Consider the following 27453-nt stretch of genomic DNA (forward strand, 5'->3'; position numbering starts at 1 on the left):
AGAATAACAAGGTGATAATAAAACAAAAGCCAAGGCAACTGCACTTATCCTTTTCTAATTAGATGGGATAGCACTTCAACTTGATTCCAAAATGACTGCTTGCCTGATTTATCATGTTGGCAACAATGACCTGACCTACTACATCCTGAAAATCTGATGTATTTTCTTAACCATGTTGTATTCCAATCACTCATCTCATATTTGCCCAATACCCAGCTCCCTGCTTACAACAGAACCCGACTATTCAGCTTACAGCCATTGCCTTTACTGTGGGCTTCCAACTAAATGAACCTCTCTAGGAACAGACTCTCCATAGACCAGAATGAAACATTCAGAAAAAGCACATGGTACAGTCCATTCTGGTTTGTACCAATTCAGGCTGCATGTAGGGACCTCCATATTCAAGTGCTTCCATTAAAAGGCTCCGTCTGTGTGCAGTGTCATGTCAAAACCCCTCCACTCGGACATGCTAGCTTTCCAATTACATGGAGAAGGATTCAAATATGTAAGCTTTCGTCCTGTCCCTCCCTCATGTATCGATTAACTAGAGCAAGTAGAGATTCTATTTCTACATATTTGAACTGGAACTTATATTCATGGGGATAGAGCAACTAGGGTTTGAGCTCTGACCAAACTGTGCCTGCAGTGTGGCTCAAGATACCAGCCAGTCATTGCTTAATGGCTTACCATGAGCAAACCATGAGCTCGATGGTAGTGCTTTTCTCCATTTCCTGGCTGGGCAATACTGACACAGGTGTTATTCTGATGAGACAACACATGAATACTGACACAGGTGTTATTCTGATGGCTTTCTGCAAAAGACATTCCCACACACTGGCTGTGCTGCATCCTTCTTTGGAAGTGCAAATCCTTATGTTCTGGAGCATTGAAGTCATTGTAGCTGTGCTACAGTACTAAAAATTGGTAGGAATAACAAGGCTGAAGCAGAACAAATCTGCAAGTTTCAGTCAGAGAGGCACAACCTTAGTCGTTCCTGAAAGATCTGTAAAAACGTAATATATAAACTATAATGGCTCGTGTCTTTTGACACACTTGCGCATGGAAAAGCTCCATATTCTGAAACTCACAAGCTTCTCCCCAGAAAGAACTGATGATTAGCTCTTTCATTTTTACAGATCAGACACAGATGTGTCTTCGCGAAATACTTCCGTAAGCAGCACGTGACTTGTATTTGCAGTAACAAAATGTCCATATTATTGATGTCATGTCTAAGCCTCAGATTTACTTTCAGATTTGAAAGAGGATGAACAAACAGTGTTTATTACCTAGACTCCTGTTACTACCGTGTGAGTCCTTCCTGGATGAAGTGCTGCTTGGAACACTGGAGACTGAATCGTATCTCTGTCAAAAAAACAAAAATGTACCTGATCAGTCAACGAGAAAACAACAACCAGGGATATAAGACCACCTATTCAAACTCACACAGCTTGTCAATAGCAAATGAAGAAAAGGAGCTACTATGGAAGACACTGGCTCGTCCCTCCAACCTGAAATGCTATTGCAAAGCAAGAAAAACTGGAATTTGGCCACAATCTAGCCCACACTGGTGCTTCTTAAATCCCATTGAAGTAAATGGGACTAAAGTAGCAAAACCTACAACTGGACCGTAGCATACAACAGTATCGTGCATATTTATCCAATTTCATATCATCTTGCTGCCACAACTTGGAAGGTGTAACTTGGAAGCTGAGCCACACTGTAAATGCTGTTTAGTCAGAGTTTAAGCCAAAGTTGCTTTATCCCCATGCATTGCAGGGGGTTGGTCTGGATGACCCTTGGGGTTCCTTTTCAATTTTACAATTCTATGATTCTCCAAATGCATTGACAACAGTTTGTGAGCACCTCTTGAAAGGGCATGTGAAACCCATTGAAGTTTGAGGAGAACATCTCTAGCGCCTTCACTAATTTCATGCATCACAAAAGTAGTTACAGATTGGCCTAACAAGAAAAATTCCAGAGGGACTTGCAAATGCATATAAGACAGTGAACACTGGATAGTCCTAAACTCACTCCTGATGTTTTCCTCAATCATATTTTAACTACTACCTGCCACCCAGCAAGTGGTGTGGCCTATATATACTTCACTTAGGCATTCTGGAATTGTTCCTGGTGTACACTCCTGTGGGTATTATGACTATAAATGTGTCCTTTTTTCAATGCACATTACAATGACCAGTATAATGTCCAGTTATGCACTGAAATTAGATGCAAAGTGCTTTGCCAATCACTTTCCATACTTTTGCTAACACAGCCACAAATTTTCACAAACAAAATGCATTTGAATCCAGCGAAGCAGGACTCTGAAAAAGGATGAGAAAATTTCTAACATAATTGAGTCAGCCATTGCAAGCGCCCAAAGAATAAGGTTAACAATGGAGGAGAAGAAAGCATGCTTCTTGGTGGGTGCAGCCTTTAAGTTATGAAAAGAATTTATTACCTGCATAAATCGGTGGGGTGGACTTGTAAGGTCAAACATAGAGTGACTTAGAGAAGATGAGGCTGGCAATGTGGAGCTCCTTAAGTCACAAACTGAAAAGAAACGGAAGAGAAACCCCTTGTTTAAATCTCAGGAACAACTGGGGCAGAGATTGTATTGTTCAAAACAATTAAATACATAGTAGATTCAAAAGTAAGATCCTAGTATCTCACTCTAAGCATCTGTAGGTAAAAAACCCCAGTCTCATTCAGACAGTTCTGTGTCAGTGACAACTCAGAATAACTTATGATTTTTTATAAGGAAGATATTTTACTGTGCCAGCCCCATTAAAAAGAAGGGAAGCTGCACAACTTTCCTGCAGGAGTTTTCTTGCCAGCTCCCAACAGTTCTCCACTAACTTGTGTCCACACAAAGAATAACTGTGTTGTATACATTGTCTGATTGCTGCCTGGTGACAAGGTACAGGGGACCAGGGCAACTAAACCATTTGCTGTTTGCTAGCAGCTGTGCTGACCTGGGCATTTGTGGGTGGGGAATTCAAAGCAGCTGTGACCAGTTTCAAACACCTGGCCTATTGACTAAATGAACGAGTGCTGCTCAACATTGGAGATTTTCTCTCTGTCTCTCATTGTCTCCCTTTGTTTGTTTCTGAATGTGCAGAGGGTGCAGTACTTGGGCCTGATGGGTGGTAGGGCACTTGGTGTTGATAGCTCAGGGTGAGAACCTGGGCATTTGGAATACTGACAGGCCCATGCAAGGTGAGGGGCAGATAGGCAGACTTGCCCTAGGCCTCAGAGGAGCTGGCTGCAAGTCCTCAAACACATGAAACAGTGGTGTGCTCCCAAAACCACTGAGTTCATGGCTGAAAAGGGTCTTTCAAGTACAATGCTGCTGTCCAGGTCACTTATTTATTTCAGTTGCAGATAACGAAGAAGCAGTGGTGGGTCAAATTGTATTGCCACTAGTTTATTATTTACCTGACCCGTATAGCTTTCTTTTGTTAGATTTTTCTGGGCAGTACTGAGTCGAATCTGGAGAGAGAGAAGGCTGCTGGTACATGTAGAATGGATTATACACCACATCAACAAGAGGTCTTTGCTGGTATGTGTTGGAAACATCTGCTTTCCGGTCGCCAAAATGTGCTATAGCAGAACCTGCAAGGCATGAGTTACATTATTAGGCAAGTCAGCATTTCACCTAAGTGTTGCGTAACATATCAGCAGGTCAGTCTACGAGTCAAAAAACAGATGTTTCCTCTTCCTAGGTTGCATGCCTGTGCAAAGGTCAGTAGCTGAGTTGGGAAATCTTGTAAAGTTATAAAAGGTTTTCCAGGACCCAAATACTTTTAATTGAGTATTGATACCAAGGGATATTACATTCATAAAAAGCTGAAAACAAATATAGAGAAGGGAGGTGCATTACTTTGCACGGTTATTGACATTGGCAGAGCATTAAAAATTTCCTTGCGTATCCTAGTGCTTTACTTGGAGCTGCTACTAGACACTTATTTTGTGCCAACGGTATGGTATGTTCAGTGTCATGAAGAGCACAGAGAAGAGCTGGTTTGTGTCCAAGAAAAGTGTGCAGTCAAAGGGGTGTTCTAGATACACTGCTGCGACATGAAAAGCACGTAACCATGTAGGTATATCCGACATCACATCGAAGAGTGCACATCAGAAGTGCTTCTGCCAAGGCCAATGCTGACAATGCTGCCTGCGCATTGCAAATACACATATGCATCAAGTGCCCTTTAAATGTGATGCTAATCACACCAAATCCCTATATGGGCAAGTGATCTTCACTCAGTATTAGCATCACTAAGTAAACAGAGGCAGCCTGACCCTATGCACGTCTACTCAGAAGCAAATCCCACTGAGCTCAGTGGGTCTTTCTCTCAAGTAAAGGCATATAGGATTGAAGCCAGGTTATGTATACTGAGCAGACAAAGTTGAAAAGAGGAGACAGGTCCTGAACAGCACCAATGACTGGGTGACAGTCAGGCTTCATTATCCTAATATTCCTATACAACAGGAGCATGCAGCTTTCCTCTGTATGACTGAGCACTTTTAGGTCGATTGCATGATTTCTGTGATGCTCTTTCTTCACTTCTGATATTGCCTAGAGGAATAGGCAGGATCTTGCGTTAAAATCCAAATGAATAAAGAAAAAGAAATGTGACAGCTATCTGCCTCTGGGCTATGAGAAGGCACCATTGAGTAAAATACTAGCATACAAGCCACCTTTTCCAGAAGGAAGTTTTTAATGTTTGATGTTTTCGTATTTGTTGGAAGTTGCTCAGAGTGGCTGGGGCAAATAATAAAATTCTTCTTCTTTTTACCACTAAATCAATCAAGGTACACTTTTGAAGAATGAAATTCATCAATGTGATTGTAAAATCTGTATCTGTTCCAGAAAAACACTGCAGAAAAGGGGAAGATCCCAATAATTCTGTGTGTTTTAAATCAGCAGGGACAGAATGTATTTTTTGACAGTCTTAGCCTTAATTCTGCATGATCTACTTTTTTGCTTTAAGACTTTTAGCTACAAACAGGTAAGGGCTAACTTTTTCGGCACGGCAACATATTTGAGTTGTTTTGCAGATCCTAAAATCAAGAATGCATTGCCTGATAAACCACCTGACTTGCAGAACACTCCCTGGCCTGAGAGTCCTTGAGGTGCACGTACTTCACAATAGGATACTATTTCCTCACTCAAAGGTCTCAAGGAGGGGGGGGGGCGAGAAGGAGCTTCCAAAACACACACACACAAAATCCACCGCACAAAAGAATACATTGTCATGGGAACCATATCTGCATGAAACAAGACCTTGGCTCTACCTTCCAACCCAGATTAGGTAGTGGAAATAAAAACAGTTGGAACACAAATGATGGCCTGAAAAACACAGGTCTAATTATTTGAAGGGGTTGTAGGGAATGACTAACGCCAAACTCTGATTTAATCAGAAGCCAAAGAGGCTAAAAACATTCTTGGCAAAAGCCGGGGGCTTTCATTTTGGTGTGAATGGTTACACAAACGTAAGGAGGGTCCTAAGAGCAGGTTTTTCATCCTAAGAGCTGCATGTTGCGTAGAATTTCCCCAAAGACACACAGTGGCCTGAAACACTGTGGGCATTAAACAAGTTGGAATGCATTGCGGATGCAGGCAGCTCAACTCAACCAAGTGCCTCTGAAACTATGAGTACCCCTCAATTGAATAAACAAGCTGCTTTTAAGTCTGTTCTGTTTTCTTCCAGTGCTTTACCTTGAATGCCTCCAATGTGTGGATTGCCAAGGTTCCTGGGCTGAATGTAGGCAAGCTTGAACTGAGGAACCACAAAGGGCACATCCTTGCCACCTGGCGGGAGCTTGGAGAGAAGATAATCCTCCGAACAGCCAACCTGAGGTTTCACCAACACAGAAGACAAGGGAGGCTTCTCTACAACATTTGATCTATATTTGGCTGTAACTTCAGACTCCTTCTCCGGAGAAGCTGTAATTTAACATAAAAAAGCATGAGAAGCACATTCAAGCCTTGAATGAACAGTCTGAAATGATCTTTTGTGTTTTTAACAGGATCAGAGGCAAATAGGTTTTTCTATCCTGTTAACTGCACCCCCAGAGAGGGAGCAGCAGGCACTAAGTATATCTGTCTCAGGAAGATTTGCAGTGGTTCTAAAGTGCTGTAAACCAATCCTTTTCACGGTTCAAACAACTGCTTCGGAGAAGGTTTAGAAGGTGATTATTGAGAAGCAAGCTGTCCATTAAACTCAACATCACAAATGCAAAATTTAAATCACAACTTTCACAATCTACACAAGAATGAAGAATGTGTTCTACATGGAGCTGTCTTTGAAGAGGGCTTGGAAATTGCAGCTGGTGCAGAATCCTGGCCCATCTGCACAGGCTACTGATTAGTTTCCGGATCCAGTTCCAAGTGCTGGTTTTGACTTATGTGGGTCAGGGCCACAATACATCAAGGGCCACCTCTCCCCACATGGACTAACCCAGACCCTTTGTTCTTCATCTGAGGCCCTTCTCTGTGTGCCCTCTCAGAGAGATGTGCGGAGAATGGCAACAAGAGAAAAGGCCTTCTCAGTGGTGGCTCCACATTTATTGAATATCCTTCCTATGGAGGCAACCCCTGGCATCATCTATCTGTTTTTGGGTGCCAAGATCTGGATCTGCTTATCTTTTAGCAAGGTGAGGTGGCGTTGGATCTGTATGTATGTGTGTATGCATATATATTACTTGTGGAACTGAGGATGTTTTATCCTTGCTTTTAATGCTCATTCATTTGTAAGTTGCTTTGAGTTTCATTTTTATTTTATTTTTGCAAAAAGCAACTAATAAATAAAATTATTACATGTATTAAAAATAAATGTTAATAATCCGGGTTGTTACCCCGTGTCTATTCAAGTCTCTCTCTCTCTCTCTCTCTTCCTCCCTCCCTCCCATACCCCTCACACTTGTACACATTTACAAAATGTGCTCTACTACAGAATGGAAGAGAAAAACTCCTTAAATTCTACAGTTATGACAAAGTAATTAGTCAACAAATGACAACTTAAATGCAATCATCAATGACAAATATGCAAACAGTGAGTGATGCCCAACACTGCCAATGAAAGACAATCTTGCACACTGAACATTTCCCCCTCTAGTCTTCTTCCCTGAAACCCCCAGTACCACTCAAAGGTAATTTTCCTCCTTCTACTGCAGCATTGTACAATTCATTCCAAAAAACTGATAAATTGCTTCAAGAGAAATATGTTGGAGGGATGGGGGGCCCCCTGCAGTGTTGAAGGAGGAGGAGGAAATATATATTGCATGAGCTTTTCTCCCATTCCTGCAATGTTGGCTATCACCCAATTGCCTTACAATGGCAACAGGATATTTAAACATTTCACCCTACTAATACAACCTGAAAAAGAGAGTATAAAAGAAATTTTGAAAGGCTGGTGCTCTAAATAAAACATAGCATTTCTGGTGATCAAAACGATTGTAAGACAGCTGCCAATAAACCCACGCCAGTGTTAAAAAACATGCAAAATTTAATTGAACTCACCATCATGCTTTTCTTTCTCAACATACAAACATGCACTGCAACAGTTCTTGATGCATTCTGCTGCCATGACTGCTTCTAACACAAGCTGGAATGCAGTCAAGAATCCAAGTTAGAAATCAGCCCTGAAAATTAACCATTGCTTTAGATGAGAATACAGGAATTGAAAAGGACAAATTTCTTTCATTTGTACAGCATTTCATTTACCCACTTTCTATGCTGTTCCATACAGTACAGTGGTACCTTAGTTTGCATACGTCTTGGTTTGCATACGTTTTGGATTACAAACATGTCAAACCCGCAAGTGCGTGTCCCAGTTTGCAACCTTTTTTTGGATTACAATCCACTTTTGGGGGGGATTACGAACAAATTTTTTGAGGAAGCCCCATTGGCAAAAGCGCACCTTGGATTACAACCTGTTTTGGTTTACAAACGGACCTCTGGAATGGATTATGGTTATAAACCAAGGTACCACTGTACTTAGAAGCACAGTGTCCTAAATTAAAACACTTGCTTCATTGGGGTTTCTAGACAGGAACTGGTAAAAAAAGCACTAGGCTTGTGCAAGATGTCACACAGGCAACTCACAGCTTTTGGTGCTACTATGCCCAATTTATCTCCTACAAGGAAATACTGTTAAATAAAATGTGCTTCTATAAGGAAATACATGTGACTTCTAAAAGGAAAGGAAAAAACTCTCTGAAATGGGTCATGTGCCTAATAAACATGCACTGAGCTATTAAGAGAACAGAAGGCCAGCAGCAGCAGCAGCACACTCCAGGCATTTTTATAAACAGGTGTGAGGAACAGAAATTTGCTTGCTTCCTTCCTTCCTGTGCTGCAACATACTCCAAATGCACTCCAAATGCACTCCAAATGCACTGCAACATACTCCAAAGCAACCAAATATCTAAAGAGAGGGAGCATCTCATAAAGAATTCACAGAAGGAGCACACACAAATGCAGTGTGAGCTATGCAAAGTAATGGCCATTTCACACAAATCATCCAACATGGAGCTGTGTTCCTATGCCATTAATTGTAAAAAGGTAAAGGACCCCTGACAGTTAAGTCTAGTCGCGAACGACTCTGGGGTTGCGGAGCTCATCTCGCTGTACTGGCCAAGGAAGCCGACGTTTGTCCGTAGACAGTTTTTCCGGGCCATGTGGCCAGCATGACTAAGCCGTTTCTGGCAAAACCAGAGCAGCGCACGGAAACGCCATTTACCTTTCTACCGGAGCGGTACCTATTTATCTAATTGCACTTTAACGTGCTTTCAAACTGCTAGGTTAGCAGGAGCTGGGACCGAGCAACGGAAGCTCACCCCGTCGCGGGATTCGAACCGCCGACCTTATGATCGGCAAGCCCTAGGCTCAGTGGTTTAGACCACAGTGCCACCTGCGTCCCTGCCATTAATTGTACTTAGGTGTATTTTATTGGGTTCTAGCCACTGTTTCAATCTGCTTCTTTTTTGTCTCAGTGGTTTCCTACTATTATTATATTTTGCAGTCTTTGACTGCTTTACACTGACTGTTATAAAATGCCTTAAGGACATTCATGTCAAAAGATGTGATAAGATTTCTATAACTAAATGCAACTGAATGTTGAATTTTCACAATTCTCGCATAGGGGCTTGACTTGGTCACTGAATGTCATGGTACGTCTTGATAGTATCAAATATTTTTCCATATCAGATTCATCCCTGCTCTCTGTTCAGGGTTTTGATATTATCCTGTCACCTGGCTGCTAGACCAAATACAACTCACATTTGTATAGATGTGAAGATAAAAAAAAATGCTCTTGAGACTAAGAAATGTACGATCAAAGTTGTTGTTTTTTTTAAAAAAAATAAAAGTCCACCAGACACACTCCTAAAGAATTTAATCATTACTACTTCAATGTAGTTGGACTAGAGAGCATAAATATGTTAACGATTTCCAGATTTGTTTTGTTGGACAACAAGTTAATCAGATAAATCTGATATCAAAGCCTTAATTCCCAGACGCAAGACGCAAATATTTGAAGAGGAAAGCAAATACCTTTAACAATTAAGTAAAAAAAATGGCCATAATAAGAACCAACTGTAAAGAACATAAACAATCAAGAGCTGAACATGATCTCCAGAGAAAAGCAGGTCTGTTATTGTGGTTGCTATAAGTCAGTAATTGACTATTAGGGCTTTTGTGTGTGTAAGTCATCTTAATCTTTGAACATAACACCCCCGCAAAACAAAATACTCAGCAGCGACAATACAGTGTAAAATTACAAGTCAGCAGTCTGAAGCCTGAGGTTTATTGGGTAGTACCTCTGGTGGGGGGATGACACATCATGCTCCTTCTGGGGTAGTTTGTTCACCTTTGGTACCCAACCTACACTCAGTTCTCGCCTGTGCCTCCAAGAAGCTGTCAGCATGCAACAGCGGCCACATCCCAGAAAACAGCTTTGACTGGCCAGCTAAACCAGGTGAGGATAGCTGATAGGTCTCAAACTCTCAGTGAGTTAGGGTCTTGCCCTGCATGTGAAGATAGGCTCTGGTGGATTGAGCAGACTAGACCAATAGCAGGCCCAACAGAAGGCAGTTTCTGCATGTGCTTCAGAGGGAAGTGACGGGCAGATGGGGCTCATCAAACTGGCAAGGTAGCCCATCTAGGAGAAGGAAAACTCTGATCCTAAACCTCTGCTGTTTCGTGGGATAACTTTGAGAGAAGGAAGGGCTAAGGAGTATAAACCCTACAGAATTCCAGAGTGGAGTCCCCAGGATGGTTGGGTGGTGCCTTGTACATCTCCTTCTGGAGACTCCTGCAGCCAAGCTGGTGCCAAACATATTGCTCTGCTTTCCTTTGGACCACACCAGGGAGGCCAAAGAAGTTATACAGAGCTTGGATCCCTCAGCAAGATGAGCTGACTTGCCACTATTTTATCCAATTTTATCACTCAGAGAAATGTCGGTCCTGTGCTAACAACGCCATAAGCCTAATTAGGCCCATGTGTTGGACATTCTCTACCACTGCCACAAGCCTAGTTCAGACTTCTCTGAACTGTTTCACACGTAGTGGCCTGAGCAGTCCCAAGGATGCAGCTGAACAGAGGAACACCTGAGCCATCTCCGTGCAGATGCTACTGATATTTCTCAGCGCCGATTTGCACAACAGTGCCAATAAATTCTTGCAACAGCTATGGTCACACAAATCACTGCCAGAAAGCGGATATCCTGCAATTAACAACTTTTCTTCTACGTGTACCAAAGCAAAACAGAGATAACCATTACATTTTTAAAAATACAATAACCATTTAATTAATAATAATAATAATAATAATACATTTCTTGTGGCATTTGAACACCACTTTAAAGACTTCTTCTTCTTCTTTTTTGCACAATGGCAAGAAGTTAAGCTCCAGAATTTCTGTCTCTCAACACCTGCATTCTTCATCCACAGAGAGATTCAGGTTGTAAAACGAAAGACGTCAACAGCCCAACTGTTAACGTTAACTAAATACACGAGTTATGACCAAACAAGATAAACGACTGTTTGTGAAGTGGAAAAGTATTTGAATACCTGTATACATAATACTAGGCTCGACCGGTAAGAACATGTGCTTCAGGGAGTGAGGGACAGAAATTCTAGCATTTGTTTTACGGGATTGGCGGGGTGGGGGCTGAACACAAACCTAACATACAACAGCAGAAACAGGGACATTGGTTCTCTGGAATTTGCCTTCTGCTACCCTGCCAGAGGAGCAATGTACCAGCATGCATTTCCTTGGAATCCTGATGATCAAGCTGCGTAAGAACAGTCCTATTAGATCAAACTAGAGGTATACGTAGTTCAGCATATTGTTTCCCCACAGCAGTTGTTAGAAACAGAGATATGAAAGCCAGGAGCTAAACGGCACCTTAAACCTAGGTTATGGGTGCAACAATGGAATGGCTAGGTGCCCTTTTTTAATAACAAGAATAGAAAGCTGATAATGAATGAAAATGTTATGTTCATTTTTCACATGGTTTGGTCCTTCCCCTGCCTGCCCCCCTAATCTTCTTAAGAGGGTCTCTTCTCCAGTCTTCGGAGAGTGGCTGGAAGTGGGGAGGTAGAAAAAGGTCCTCCTTTCCTTCCACTCCGCAGTTTTAATCTGACATCTTATGTGCAGCACTGCGCCCAGAGCTCAGAAACTGCTCACGCTAATGAAACTTCTTGTCGCAAAGTGCGCCTTGAGCAATGGGAGTTTTGAACACTGTCCCACAGAGACAATCTAGGGAAGCATGCATGCAGGACAGGAGTGTAATAACCATCTCCTTCTCTTATCAAGAAACATTACCCCTCTCTCTCCCTGGAGGTAATGTTGCTGCAGGGGGGAGGTTATGTGTGAACAATCAAAGGTCATGCTCTTTGACCTGCTCTGCCCCATCCCTCTACTTGAGACCAATATCTCTTTGATATTTTGAGTGGGGTGAATTTTACCTTTAGGCAGGATAGATTATATTTGGCTTTTAATTGTTGCTTTTTAAAATGATGTTATTGGGATTTTTTTGTGTCTTCAGTTTGTTGTCTTCAGGTGTTCCTTCAATTTCTTATTTACATTAACCATTGTAAGATGACTTCGGGGCCCTTCTGGCAAGAAGGGAGCACAAAAATAAGCTCTAAATTAATTGGTTTATCATGACCAGTGGCCATCGATAGTTTTAGCCTCCATGGATTTGCGTAATTTTCTATACCTCTACCGTGACCTTTTTTGTAAACTTAAGAAAAATCAAACCTTTTCTTGTGGGGTGGTTGCTCCAGCCCCGTGACCATTTTGTCTGTCCTCCTTTTGTTTTTAAATTTAAAAATAAGGGTTATTTCTGGTTACTTCCTTATGTCTGGTTGTTCTTTGTGCTTATTTGATAGTTAGCCATCCTGAACATTAAAAAAAGAAAGGCAAGGTATAAATATTAGAAACAACAAGGGACAGGGAGGTGCGCATGCTTTATTACCAGATGCAAAAAAAGCAGACAGTCAGGATATGCCATTTCAATCTGGGTGGAGTTTGCTTCCATTTCACCCTCCTGTTTTTTAAAAGGCCTTATTGTTGAAGTGTATATCCATGTCATTCCTCTCCCTGTTTCAAACAAGATACGCTGAATGTATTCCCTGTCCTCATGTTTTCTACTACACCTGTGGTATTATTACCCCTTATTAGGTAGATTAGCTTGCTGTTAACCTCTGCCTTGCCCTAATCCTATGCAACACTACCCCAATTGTTCAGCCTGTCCAACTCAGTTCCATCTTCTCCTGCATCATCAGGTCATAGCCTCCATGAGAATTTGATCTACCCTGGCTTCCATCCACGCAAAGCCCACTCTCTTAACTAACGTGAATTATTCTGCTTTCGATGAGTTTCAGTGGCGACTTCACTGCCTTAGGAAATATAAGTGACATTCTGCTGAAATGCTTGAACGTTAAAAAGGATTCACAGATGGTTTAAACTAATTCAGACAATAGCAGCTTCTGCTGTAGAAGAGCTTCTAGCTCAAACCCAGATTTTTTTTTCAAAAAACAACAACACATAGTAAGGTGTGTGGCTAATTAATTAATTATCATTTGCGGGGGGGGGACCCCACGGGGAGTACTGAATCTTCTCCAATGGAAAAAGATCCCAGTACACTATTGCTACTTAGGTGTTCAAATAATTTTATTGGGAGAGAGAGCCTACAAGCAGTAAATCAGAAGGTGTTGTACAAAGAATGGAGAAAGCAGTAAAAAAAGAAAAAGGCAGAACAAAAAAAGTACCGGTATGTTAGTTATTTCTTAATACAGGAAATATAGGCACATGATTAAACTACATGATCTGGCATAGATGTAACCTTCAAATACACTTATAACTCAGCTCAGCTCAGCTACTGGGAAGGCATTCTGGGGCAATGAGCAACTGTAAGATTGTTGTATTTCTTATATATTACACTATATGAAGGCAGTTGGGATACTGGCCTTCACAGGTATGCTAATCCTTATGTCTTGTTATGCAAGCAAGCAAGCCACTAACTTGGTCTAGGAACTAACTTCCTCTTTGGGTTGCTTATTGCATAATTACCTGTTACGGTGTTCTATATTTTCCCTCTCATATTCCTCATAATGGTCTTTGCCAAGAAATGAAATATCAGGAGCGGGTTCTTCAGTTACTACGAATACCACAACTTCTTCAAATACCTTCCTCTTTTCAGTTTTAGAGGGTCTGAAATTTTTCACGTCCCACTTTCTGAAAGATTAATTTGGATTCCAGCATTTTCCCAATTTCTCCAATTTGTAAACTGTCAAACCGAAAACAGCTCAGCAAGACCTTCAGGTTTTTGTTGCATGCATGGGACTGCAAGACACCGTGCGTATGCTAAAACATTTTTCAGGTCAAAACCATGGCTGCATCAAAGAATTGTAGAGTTGGAAGGGACCTGAGGATCATCTAGTCCAACCCCCTGCAAAACAGGATTATGAAGCTATCCTATATGGGGATCGAACCTGCAGCCCTGGCATTATCAGCACCACACTCTAACCAACTGAGCTATCCAGGCTGAAGAGGAACATTCTCGCCTGGCGTCTAAAAATATGCAATCAGTCACATCATAGTTCTTTGCAAATAACACCCTCAATTTGCAGAATCAGGTCCCAAGCATTTTCATATATAACTGCAAGTACTCTAGTTAATTATTAGAACACTACTCATATGAATAGACAAGTGGGGAATCCAAGAATTTGTAGCACATTCCCTCATTCATAAAAGTAGTGATTTTTAAGACTTGTGCAAATTGTAAAAACCGGTACAGGATCTTTCTTCTCAAGTGTACCTATATAAGAAATATGTAACTGTGCGGTATAAATTAATTGACAGATAAAGTACAGTGAGATTAATTGGAAGTCATTTTTAATTCTTTTCTCTTTTATAATTGTTTTCAGTCTCAGGAGTATAAAGGATGTTAGCTATACTAATTTTGTTGTTCCTTATATTGTGGCTGTTTGTTTGATTTATTTTTCTATTGTTTGTTTGATTATATGTTTGTTTGTTTGTTTTTCCATAAATGTATTTATTTTAAATCAATAAAGGAAAAAACAAACAAACATAAAAGAACCGGTAGTGGTTCTTAAGACTTGTGCAAACTGTAAAAACTGGTACAGGATCTTTCTTCTCAAGTGTACCTTAGGTTCACGAGTAGAGGCTTCTCATGCAGTGTGTTAAGTTTTTGAGTTACTCAGAGCACTTCTGAATCACAGTGCAAGGTCAGAAACGTTCGCCTAACTTGCATTCTTAAACCCCAAGTTCAGGAGAAGAGATGGGGCTCATCATCCTATGCTCTCCAGAAAGGGAAGGGATACTTGCCAGGGTGAGCATGGCGAATAAATTTGTAGCAGTGAACCAAGAATGTCTGCTAGCAGCATATTGGCCATAGTCCAATCTTGATTAAAAAACCACATCATAAAGAATGTCACATGCCATGAATGTCAGATTCAATGGGTTATTTCTCCATCAGCTTACAGTCACTTGGTGTGCACCTGTGAAACCAAATGCCTACAAGACTATGGACAACCTGAAAGGCAAATTCACACTTATAACCATCTATGCATTTTCATAGACCCTTTCAAAGGAATAAGTCTCTCCTAAAACAATTCTGAGAAATGCAATCAGTGCACTTGCATAGGACCAATAGGAAGCAAAAACAGCTTGCTATATGGCCGGTGCCTGGATCCAGCTAGCACCCCAAGTGGGACATTTAAATGTTTGTAAAAGATGTCATCTGTTTCCAGACCTCAATGTGTCTATACACCCTCCTTTGTTTTGTTTCTTTTTACTTGCAGTACACTGGTGTTTAGTCTCGGCACACATAATTTTATAAGATTCACAGAGGTAAACAAGAATAGTCTGAACACAGAGGTCTTGTCCCATTGTGAGAAATGATATATTTTAGGGCCAGTCCTACTCTAAATTTCTAGTTAGTAATGCAAGAGCAGGGGTGAGGGACCTTTTTCTGGCAAGTGGGTTGGATCCTTACTTCCATCCATCTCTGTGGGCCATTCTGACAGGTTGTTGCCCACCTGTGAATCATCTGGCATCTCTGTGGTGTCAAGTGTCAAAGGTGCCATTACTCTGCATTCCACCAGGAAAAAACAAAGCACTGCTCACATCTGACATTGTATCTGAAAAATAACGTCGGTTGGATTCATCACGCAGTTCTGGCCACTCTCAACTGGGGCTTTATCAAGTTTTACATTTAAAAGGTCAAAATAGAATCAAAATTATTTCTGGGCCTTTAAAATGAGAAGAGAAAACTTGATGCACTGGGTAACCATAAAACAAAAATGTCAACATTTTTACAAAGCAGAGATTCTTTGAGAACAGCAATAAACTAGAGTCCTTTCACATATATCATGGTTTAAAGAAAAAAAAATTCCCGTAAAAAATTCCAGAATGCAGATGCTCAACATCACAGGGCAAGAGGGCCAAAGGTTAATAATTTTTAACCCCGAGGCAACTGACAGCATTGTGTTAGCCTAATTTTGCCAGTGCAAGAAGTACCAACAAAATACTTGAAAATGCTAAGGAGCCTAGTAACAACTATCAGAGTTATCCCATACACACTTCTAATGCTGCATTAGGCAAACACCCAATTCACGTACTACAATTTATTCTGCTGATAACATTGTTCCCATAACTTGCAAATACATTCATTCAGTTGGATAAGGAAGCATGCAGAGGAAGTGGCAGGTGTGGTAAATGGAAGTGAATGCATCTGTTATGCTACATAACATGGTAACTTTAATTTAGGTGAATTTAGGCTGGCACAAAAGTGATTGGAATGTTGATGGACACCTTGATTTGAATGGCAGCAGTGAACGCTAGAAAACAAGAGCCTGGTGGATCAGGCCAACAGGTGATCTAGTCCAGCGTTCTCTTCTCACAGAAGCAATCCAGGTGCCTATGGGGAACCTGCAAGAAGGAACCTGTGTGCAACATTCTTCCCTCCTGTGGTTTCCAGCAACTGATATTCAGAAGCATATTGACACTCCAACAGGGGAGACAGAACATAGCCAACATCATTTGTAGGCACTGATAGACTTATCCTACATGAATTTGTCTAATCTTCTTTTAAAGGCATACAAGTTGGTGGTCAACACTTGTGAGCACAAATTCCATAGTTAAACTCTGTGCTGTGTGAGCAAGTACTCTGTTTGTATGTCCAGAATCCTCACACGTTCAGCTTCTTTGAATGTCCCAGAGCCCTGGTGTTATGAGAGAGGGAGAAAGGTTTTTCTCTAATCACTTTCTCCATGCCATGCATAATTTCCATCGTGTCAGCTCTTACTGACATTTCTGTCTAAACAAAAATAGTCCCAAATGCTGTAACCTTTCCTAACTGGGAAGCCACTCCATCTAACTCTACAATACCCATTTTTAAGGTGAGGCAACCAGAACGGTACCCAGTACTCTCAAGTGCAGCCACACCGTAGATTTGTTTAATGACATATTGGCAGTTTTATTTTCAACTCCTTTCCCAGTTATCCTTAACATGGAATTTGCCTTTTCCACAACAGCCACTAACAGTGCTATGATAAAGCAACCAGGACTCTACTGGTGAACCTTAATCAAGAAGACAGGAATGTGCCCAGACTTAAAAGTTACAAGGCTAGTTCGAACCAAAATGGTCTGAATTTAACGAGTTACGTCAAATGGCTAGACACACTTGAACACACCCAACTGGTCAGGTGCTCAAAATGAGTGTACAGGAATATAGTCTAGGCATTGGAACAGAATGTTCTGATATCATGACTCCTCACCAATGTAATGTTGAAAGAAAGACGTCTGGGCTGACAGACAAAAATATTTAAGCACGATGCATCTGTTTTGTTATTTAAAGATGCAATCCTATGCCCAGTTACTTAGTCTATTGAGCACACTGGGATTCCTTAGGGGTTAACAAATACAAGATTTCTCTGTTCTGATATCAATATCATAGAAGATATACTTCAGTAACATACTGCTTATAACTAGAACAAAACCGATAAATTGCTCTAATGGATGCTAAAAGAGTATTTATTTTTTTAAAATAGTGATTTACTGAACTGATGCATTTACTCTAAGAGTTCTTACCATGTAGTAGTATCAATATATATAAAAGCAAGTTTCCAGAGATCATGCTAAAGCTAGAGGGTAGTGGATAAATAGAAACCAAGATGGGGTTACACATAGAAGATTTGATCCCATTTTACCAATTCTGTAAAAATACAAGTGGCGTGCTTAGATAGGAACAATAGCAGGCAGTACTCCCATTTTATAGATCGAGAAACTGAGTGTCTTGAGCCAAAGACAACATAGTAAATTCATGGCAGAACTAAGAATTAGCTAAGATTCCTCTGTTAACAGGCAATTAAAGCTTTAGCTGACTAGTTTAGCAATTATATCCAACTTGTAGGCCTAGATCTATTGTCCCACTGAAATCAATGAGAGAAGTTAGTTGTGACTCACTTCATCACCACTGATTTCAACAGAATTTTAGCACAACTAACAGCATCTGGATTGAATTCCCAGCATTTAGAGAAATGCAGGGCACTAATTCAGTTGAACAAATGAACACAAAGATTCTTCAGTAAGAGTGAGTGAATTTTGTTAACATTACATTTGCTTTAATATATTTGCCAGGGTTTTTAGCAGGCAGAGGGGCTGAATAAATCAACCGTGAGGAATTAGGATTGCATTCTGGACACTTTACAGAGAACTATCACACATATTTTCGAGATCTGAGTTTCAAACAATTCTGCTTCAATCAGCACAGCTGGATGAGGAATGAATGGGCAAGATCAACGAAAGTGCCAAAGCACGAACTTTCACTAAAGCACCAAAGAGGTAGTTCCTGAAAACCAATACTCTCCCTACTAGGAGTCACCTGCCACACTTAGGATCAGTACCTTGCCTTCGGGCACATTTTCCTCTAATAGCTTCCCGACAGGCGGAAATAAAACAGATAATGATGCTGGGGAAACTCTGCAGCTCTTGAACTTTTGGCCTTTCCGACAAAAGCAGATTTGTTGTTCTTGGGGTTTTTTAAGGCCACCTAGCCCCATCCCCTTCCAGCCGCCCCACATTCAGAAGACGTGCCACTATCCGGGGAAGCTGCCGTTTGGCAGAGATGGGCAAGGGGTCTACCTCAGCAGCGAGGCCACTCCGGTCAGGTCCCTTCATCCTCCTCCTCCTCTCGCTTTCTTTGCTCCCTCGGGGACGGTCCTGACCGCACTCCAGCGGACGACTCAGCCCCTCTGTGAGGCAGAAGCGCACCTGGCTGGTCCCCGGGGCGCGCGCGCGCTAGGCGGCCACTATCGCCAGCTTCCAACCAGATGAGGGACACGGGGTCGACGACGACGACTTGCCCCCCTCTCCCCACGAGGAGGAAAACCGGCTCCAAGACACCAACTCTCCCCGGGCGAGGGGAGGAGAAAAAGAGAGGACCGCGCGCACGCGCGCCTTGGAGAGAAGCGACTGCCCCGGGGCGGCTCCAGCTTCTCCTCACCTCCGCTCGCCTTTCCTTTTTCCTGCCCGGCTCACTTTAATTGGGTTCCCGACTCCGCCCGCGAACGCGCACCTCTGAGGCGGCTTTATGCGCCTCTCCCTTCCTCTCCTAAAACCGACACCTGCTGCCTTACGCTGCGCGCGAAATGCTTTTTTGCCCCTGGCTCCCTTTTACGCGTAAACGCCACCAGTTCTCGGGGGGCTTAGGCGGGTCCCTTCCCGCGCTTTTCTGGCGCCGAACCAAGGCGACGACCTCCCCCTCCCAATAGGCACTTTGCAAATGCAACGGTCCTTGCTAGCCCTCGGCCGGGCGCAAAACTTTCCTCAACTGTCTACCTCGGTAGTGTTTCCTTTCTCTTACCTAGACCCCTCGAGTCTGCACCAGCTACCTCTGCAACCTTCTGCCACATCCCATTGCTGGAAAATGTTGTTCCTCTATCGTAAGTAACGCAGCAGGTTTTCTGGCGGTTATTGGTTGGGTTTTGTTTTTTTTAACTCTTGCACAGAAACGGGTCGGCCTTCCTCTTCAGGAAGCTTGCAAGCAGGTGCAGCAGCTGCTCTTCCGTTCTCTAATTGATTCCTGAGGCACGAAACCTAACTTCCTTTGGTTACCAGCCTTGGGCTTAAAAAAAGAGAGAGAGCAAAAAAACAGCCGGATGCAGTAGCCTTTCTTGTGTGCCCTAAAGCTAGACTACAGCAAATACTGTAATTTCCATGTTTGCAATATTTTGGTCTGTCCAGGCCTCCTTTGCTCATGGGTGGTGAGAGGAATAAAAGGGCTTTCCCTGTTTAAATCTAGTTCAGCCTGACATTCAGGGACCAGGGGTTGGTTTAACAAAGCTGGATCGCACACATGCACATCCCATGCCTGCCCAGTTATTTATAGATTATATTTTTTGTTTGGTTTCCTAATTGTAAACCCAAACTGGGAGAACCTACATAGGAAGCTGATTTACACAGAGTCAGACTGTTGGTCCATCTAGCTCAGTATTGTGTATGCTGACTGACCCAGGGTTTTAAGCAGGAGTCTCTCCCAGCCCTACCATGGATCTTCTGCTTGCAGGTCTACCTCTGAGCTAACACGGATATTTTTATTTACACCATCTAAAAGCAGTGGCACACAGTCTGTAGCATGGACACATTCTGAGTACCACAGCCAAGGCTCATTTGTACGGTGGATTATGGTTTCCAGCAGAGATTGATTATTGATTGATTGATTTTAATTTATTTATTTCTATACCACCCTTCATCTGAAGATCTCTGGGCAGTTCACAAGATAGAAATACAGGATAAAAGTAGAAAATAAGTAGTTAACACAAAAACAAAACAATAACACCCCCCCAACCACAAACACATGTAAAAGGCTGCAGAATATGAATCAGCCAAAAGCCTGGTTGAAGAGGAAGGTTTTTGCCTGGCACCTAAAGATGTATAATGAAGGTGCCAGATGAACTTCCCTGGGGAGAGCATTCCACAAATGGGGAGCCACTTCAGAAGAGGCCCATTCTCGTGTTGCCGTCCTCTGGAGGCATAGAATCATAGAGTTGGAAGAGACCACAAGGGCCATCGAGTCCAACCCCCTGCCAAGCAGGAAACACCATCAGAGCACTCCTAAAGAAGGCACACAAAGAAGGGCCTCAAGATGATGATTGCAGAGTCCAGTTTATATGGGGAGAGGCAGACCTTGAGATGCTTCTGGCAGATGACAAACTCCACCAAATTTCAGATCACCTAATGGGATTATTTCTTAGAAGCATCTACAGAAACTCACTGTTTCAAAATAGCATTGTAGATTTCCTGCTCAGTTTCTATTAGCAGGACTATCCATGTGGCAATTCTATGAGGCAATATCCCGACTTGACAAAAGGCTTGTGATAGCCCTGATAATTCTGATAATTTGTCCCCATGGGAGGTAACATGACTAAGGTGGTGGTCAGAAGATATAACCCCTCAGGATCCTGCCTCTAGCCAGGTGGAGCTGGCTCTCCTGAAAAATAAAAAAAGTGAACAATAACAAGAAATACTTACCAAATCCAACTCCCCGCCCCAATTTCACTATATCCAAGAGCAGGCCTTTAGACTTTCGCCAGAACTATTATCTTAACAAAATCTGAAATGTTAACTTTGCTTTCCTCTCATTTACTCAATACCTTAATGATCTTCTCGTCTTATCTGCAACCTTCAACCCCCCAGGCTCATTTATGTGACAATGGCTACTCTATTTGACAAATGCATGACAAGACCCAAAATAAGGAAGGGATATGACAAAAATAGAATTGATGAACAGGGAAGGTCTGCTTCAGAAAAAAGGTACTGCTTCCTCATTCCTGCTCTGTGTGAGGATACACACAGCAACTTATTGTTGCTTGTCTCACCGATTCCCTTAGGTGATTGAGTGCTATCACTGGTAGCAAAACAAGACCACTCCAACATAATAGCGATGCATAAATATATTAAGTTGTAAAAAGAAAATAATGATGATGATGATGTTATGGGTTTGTGGGGTGCCTGGATTCCCCTTCTAATTCCTGGGTGACAGACACTGGATTTAACATAAAAAATTTTTTTCCTTCCAGTAGCACCTTAAAGACCAACTAAGTTAGTTCTTGGTATGAGCTTTCGTGTGCATGCACACTTCTTCAGATACGTGCATGCACACGAAAGCTCATACCAAGAACTAACTTAGTTGGTCTTTAAGGTGCTACTGGAAGGAAAAAAAAATTTTGTTTTGACTATGGCAGACCAACACGGCTACCTATCTGTAACTGGAACTATGGATTTAACATGTTAAAATACAAGCTAGGAGCCAGCCTGGTAATGACCTGCTAAAGCAGAGTTTTTAGGAGGAGAAAGGAAGTGGCTCTGTGCCAGAGGATAAATGGGAGTGTGGCCCTCCCTCAACTCAGAATTAGTATGAAAGTTAGAACTAACTACTTTAGTTGAAGTAATTTTTACAGTTGGAAGGAGAGTAGTTGTTTTCAGGATTGCAGTTGAGCCTGATGTAGGTTGGAGGAAAAATAGTTGCAGCCTGTTGAATGCAGCAAGCTGAGCAGAGAGACAGAGGGCCATGGCTGATTTCTGCTGGCGTCCAGGACTGTGGCCATGGGAGAATCAAGAACCTCTTGTAGTGTAATGCTGTGAGCCCCTCCATCATAGGCTTAGGTTGTATACATGTGTAAATAAACAACAAAGACAACATGGTCTCCCCTGTGCCTCATTTCAAAAGGAAACACAAATCCCAGGTAAGCACCAGGACCCCTGGAATCTTGCGCGGCTCAGAGATTGGGGTGGTGTGCAAACAGGACCGTCTTAAGCATATCCGGCACCGTGGTGCAAAGCTCCCTCCGGTACCCTCTCCCCCCCCCCCGGTTTCTCAGAGTTGTCCACCTTTTTTAAGGGAGGATTGCACTGCTGGCGGGGCTGGAGGGCAGCTCCTCCGGCAGGGAAGAGGCGGAGGCTGGATGCGGTGCCTCCTGGCTCAGCCGGCTACTTCGGTGCGGCATGGTGAGGGTGGCGAGCTGATGCTGGGAGGCGCCTCATCCAGCCTCCGCCTCTTCCCTGGCGCCCTCCAGAACTTGGTACCCTGGCGCCCTGTGCCACTAGCCTCTGTGGGTAAGATGCCCCTGTGTGCAACACTGGTGTTAGAAATGGGATTGGTGTTTCTTGGAAGTATGCCTGAGCCAAAAAGGGAAGAACAGCAACACTCCTTGAGCAGCTTGAGAGAATGAAGCAGTGGCTGAGCCAGTGGTTTGATAAAATGAGCCAGCTGCTGATAGAGTGGGGGGGAGTCTTCCGTGAAGAGGGAAGCGTGACTGCATTCAAGGTGGGAGCCCTGTCTGATGAGATGCAGATAGTAGCTGAAGGCAGTGGAAAGGACGCCACAGAAAAGTGCATGCTGGCTGGAAATGAAGAGCTGTTTCTGACATTACTTCCTGAGAGCCCACTGTTGAAGATTTCACACACACAAACCCCCATTTTTAGGAAGACTCCACAGGTAGAGGTGGGACAGAATGTTTGGCTCACCATCTACATTTTGCTCTCTATATACTGAATTCACACATCACACAGTGGCCTTCTGCCATTCTTTTGGGCTGACCTGGACCAAAAGCATGCAACATGGGTCATGTAATCTCAGTTTCGAAAGCTGAGATTGCTTCCATTGATAACTGCAGTTAAATTCAGGATTCTGTTCCAATTATTTCCCAGAATTTATACTTTTCTTAGCAACTTATTGTTGAAAAAGTTGTTTTAGGAAAGGGAACTTTTTGAATGGGAAACCACCCACAAGCATACCTTGACCTTGAAATGCTTTCATTTGTCAGAAATGATTTCCGTCACCTCAGCAAACAATCCCGGTCATGACCTGAATATCTGAAACAAACGCATTGGACATCTGGCATGGCTTCCTTGGTTGAGTCAGGCTGAAAGTGAAAATTTATATTGACGTGCACAATACAAATGAATTGCAAAACCATTTGAGAAAACAAACTTAACTGGAAACATTGCAGAGTCAACAAAGCAAAATTACTGTAATAAGATTCTTAAGTGTGTTTATTTATGTACAGATTTTGCTCTATCCCACAGCTAGCCAGCTTGTGTTCTGTGGGCAGCATCTAGCTCTCCAGTAGGGCTGGGTGATATCTGGTTTTCCACATCTGGTTTTCCACATCACAATATATCACCAGCTAAATATCTTGATATATCATAATATATATCGGCAGCGGCAGAAGACCTTGCTGGGCCTCCCCCCAGTGGCAGAGGGTCCCGCCATGCCTCCCTGCAGCAGCGGAGGGTACGCCACATTTCCCCCACAGCAGCAGAGGGGCTTGCCATACTTCCTCACGGTGACAGAGAGTCCCGCCCATCTGAAAAGTATCTATGGTATCGGTTTGGCTGAGCTACCCCCTGGGAAGCTGTCAGTCTTCACCTTTGTTCACCCATATATTGCCTTGTTGAAACACTTATCACAATGTTATTTCAATGATTTGGTGATTTATCACACGGCCCTACCCTCCAGATGATATTGGTAAGCCTGCGAAAACCTTTGGCATGGGACAGTGTCCACAAACCCTGGGCTCTGCAGAGCTCTCAGTTCATCCCCTTCACCATATAGGAATGAAGAGAATAACCACAGCTTTTCCTCATCTCTCCCCCTTTTGAATCCTTCCTTTTTTTAAAAAAAGCTCATTTCTCCACCCATTGCAATTCCAGAGCCAGAGTGGATATCCTCCATCATTGTCTCTTAAGGTGTATCTTGTAATGAGCTTAAGCAACAGATCAGAGAAGGCCAACAAGTGAAATATGGGAGACGGTTAGGAAATCCTGACCACTGCCTCGTGTGATGAGTCATGTAACTGCAGTCTCTCAGGTAGGAAACTTACAGATTTGTTGTGGCTCCACTTGCCCCAGGTAGCCACAGGCTCCCCCACCCTAGACAGGAAGTAGTGTAAAGGACATCCTTTCCCAGTTGATCAACAAGGTCTTCTTGAGTACCAGTGCACTTCATAGTTTTGGTCCTGCTCCCAACTTGTTATCTGTGTCTGCCTTCTGGTTTGTCCTGTGATCTTGACCCCTGGGCTTGTTATCTAACCCTGTGTTATCTAACCCTGCCACAAAGTTACCAGGAGAACAATAAAACACACTGACACGAAGCATTTTGGTTTATGGGTTCAAATAGGCCACAACTTTATTGGTTACATATGTGAGCGGTTTGGCTTAGGCATTGGCTTAGGCTATATCTTGACTCCTGCCCGTCTGCAGGGAGTCCACTTAAGGGTAAACCACCAATAAGGGCTGCCCTATGACTTGCGTCAAATAGGGGCACCCCAAGGGGTCCCCATAGGGGCTGTGACATGGCTCTAGCCCACGTCCAGGCTTCGGAGAGGATTCACACCCCAGATCCCTTTAACAGGATACCCTTACCAAAGAGGGGCAGGTGAAGGCAGCAACCTCCCCTCCAACCAAACAAAGGCTTACCCAGTGCCTAACCTCACAAAAGCTGTGACGATTGCTACTAAGTAGCCAAAAACTGTGGCCGGTGCCAATTTGCCAAGGGGAAAAAATTCCTGCCCGGCCCCAACAATATGGTGACCAACAATTGTCCATAGCAAGGTCATATCAGAACAAAGCATGAAAAGAGGGTGGGTGGGTAGGGAGATCTGGTGGTGGAGCAAGAAAGAGGGTCCCAGCCGGCTGCAGCGTGGTTAAATCGCCTGCAGCCACACCCACCTTGCCAGCTGATTGACTTGGGCTGTCCCATAGAGGGCAGAACCCCAGCAATTATGATGCAGCCGGCCGTGATGCAGGGAAGAGGTATCGTCCCTTAGGCCGGTAAACTGTGAGACTCGGCTACCTGACCACAACGCCACCCACCAGGTAAAAGGTGGGCGGACTTCTAGCATGTCCTCCAGTTCTGCTTACTCTTCAGTCTGGGCTCCCTTTTCCTAGCCACCTGACTCTCTCCCTGGTGCTGACCACAGCCCTGACATCTAGATTTTTAAGGATCTCCACCCCTCTTGGGTGCTATGACAGTAGTGTGTGCAAAAGTGTCAGCCTCAGCTGCTGGGTTAAACAGTCCCCCATATTTCACTTGTTGGCCTTCTCTGATCCGTTGCTTAAGCTGATTGCAAAATACACCTTAAGAGGAAGACAAATTAGCAAGACATGAATGCAAGTGCACATGTAAAAAAAATAACATCTTTATTCCCATATCTATTCCCATATATCTTTTCAAGAAAAACATCTATATCTTAGGGAAAATGTACTTATTTACTTGTTCACTTGTTTGCTTTTATCACACTCTATATCAAAGGTAGAGTGGAGGAATGATGTCTAAAAATAGAGTGAAAATGCAAAGTAAATCAAGGGGGGAATCCTGCTGTACAACAAATTTTCTTGTTTAATTCAGATTTTGGACAAAGTTCACCTTCACTGACTACAAAAACAGCAGACTTTTTTCTTTTTGCAATGTCTCTTGCATTGTGTTGTGCATCTGTTTACACTGCTCCAGTAATGTAAGTCGTTTTTCCTGTTATGGAAGAAGGGTCAATCCATCATAACTGCTAAGAATGGTACGTGCGTATTCTGTCTCTGGGGGGGAAACCTCATAGAGCCTTGAGACTCTTGCATGAGTCTCATTTCCAGTGAAATTCATCTCAAAATAAACCTGCTAATTTAAAAGAATCCACAGCATTTTTCTTACTTTATGCAAGTTCAGTCTTTTAAACTTTGATATACACTTTAGATCCCACACTTCATGAAAAAAGTTACATGTGCTTGGATAATATAACTCACATTGGATCAAAAAGCTCAGGATCTGTACCTGTGCAATGATAACATACAAAAAACTGCAAATCACTCCCTTGATAGGGTGGTGCTCTAGTCCCAGTGCAAGCTGAATTATCTTGCACACACGGACTGCAGATCATGTTTTATCTTCTGCATGTTAGCATAAGGACTGGGCTGCAACCTGTACTACAGTCTGTAGCATTTATTCTCCAAACGACTGGATTATTTGAAATTATTCAAGAAATAACTCAAAAGCATCAGTGATGGTGCTAATATGCCAGTCAAAATAATGAGGGACGCTGTTTCCTTGTTTGTTCTCTGATAGAAAGTAATTTTATTTGCCATGAAGGCTGTACCTTTCCAAAAGAGCAAACACCCAGCTGCCTAAAGGTGTATTCCTTTGTATTCATCTGTCAGAATAATTGTTTTGATGCATAACCTCAAAGCGGCCGGTTGTTGCTTTTAACCCAGGGATGAGCAGGTATTCATTTTGCTACAGCTGACAACGTGACTTTCAGTGCGTGTGCTTATGCCATGACATAATGCATAATGTCAGTGGGTGTCAAAAGATTCAGTCCATCGTATTCAGAGAAGAACCTTGGTTCACACTCCAGTTAAGGACTTAAGTGACTCTTTACTGCCCATTTCGCAGTCCTTGCAGTAGCTCAGTTCCTGCAAGTATGCCAACCACGGGTCTTTAGCATTAGCCAGCAATGTGCCAGGCTAGCACATTTCATTTGAACTAAAAGGAATTTGGCAATCACCTATGAGAGAGCCACAAAGGACTACAAAATAAATATTTATTTTCAGTATTGGGGCTCGACTGTAATTCAGTGATGGTGGCACATAATTTGCAGAACTTCCTATGCAGAACTTCTTGTGATCATTATGATCTTTTAATCTCCGGTTAAAAGAAAGGACCATGTAGCATGTAATATGAAATAACAGCCTTCACACAAAACCCTGGAAGGAATCTCCCAGTTAGAACAGACAATGTTGACTAGATGGACAGTCTCCTGGTATAATTCCACCAGTTATAATTCCATCAAATTATAATGCTTGATATGGGTAGTATGTGGGTCCATCCATTGGGCAGCTTCCCTCCAACATGAGTAACTTCAGCTTC

At 42.7% G+C, this 27453-nt stretch overlaps 1 protein-coding gene and 1 long non-coding RNA gene across 6 annotated transcripts in view; one reads left to right on the forward strand and one right to left on the reverse strand.

Moving 5' to 3' along the window:
* The window catches only part of TC2N (tandem C2 domains, nuclear), a 31987-nt gene extending 12333 nt beyond the window's left edge, over nt 1–19654 (reverse strand). Inside the window, exons 1-6 of one of the 5 annotated variants that reach the window (XR_014548642.1) lie at nt 18681–19037; nt 7523–7607; nt 5720–5947; nt 3436–3612; nt 2459–2550; nt 1287–1362 (exon numbers count right to left, since the gene is read on the reverse strand). Coding sequence is in view for 4 of the 5 variants with exons in the window: in XM_083616047.1 (XP_083472173.1) it covers nt 1287–1362; nt 2459–2550; nt 3436–3612; nt 5720–5947; nt 7523–7607; nt 18681–18716 (694 nt within the window). In the remaining variant the exon portion in view is untranslated. Of the gene's footprint in view, nt 1–1286; nt 1363–2458; nt 2551–3435; nt 3613–5719; nt 5948–7522; nt 7645–18680 lie in introns of all 5 variants that reach the window. The other 4 variants (XM_083616050.1, XM_083616049.1, XM_083616048.1 and 1 more) reach the window with 4 other exon arrangements.
* Nucleotides 19341–26222, forward strand: LOC310766513. Its single transcript, XR_014550212.1, has 2 exons — nt 19341–19480; nt 23363–26222. It is a non-coding gene; the product is annotated as an uncharacterized lncRNA (long non-coding RNA).
* Nucleotides 26223–27453: the final 1231 nt, after the last annotated feature.

Source organism: Podarcis filfolensis (genome assembly GCF_964270895.1).
Source record: "Podarcis filfolensis genome assembly, chromosome: 1".
NCBI lineage: Eukaryota > Metazoa > Chordata > Lepidosauria > Squamata > Lacertidae > Podarcis > Podarcis filfolensis.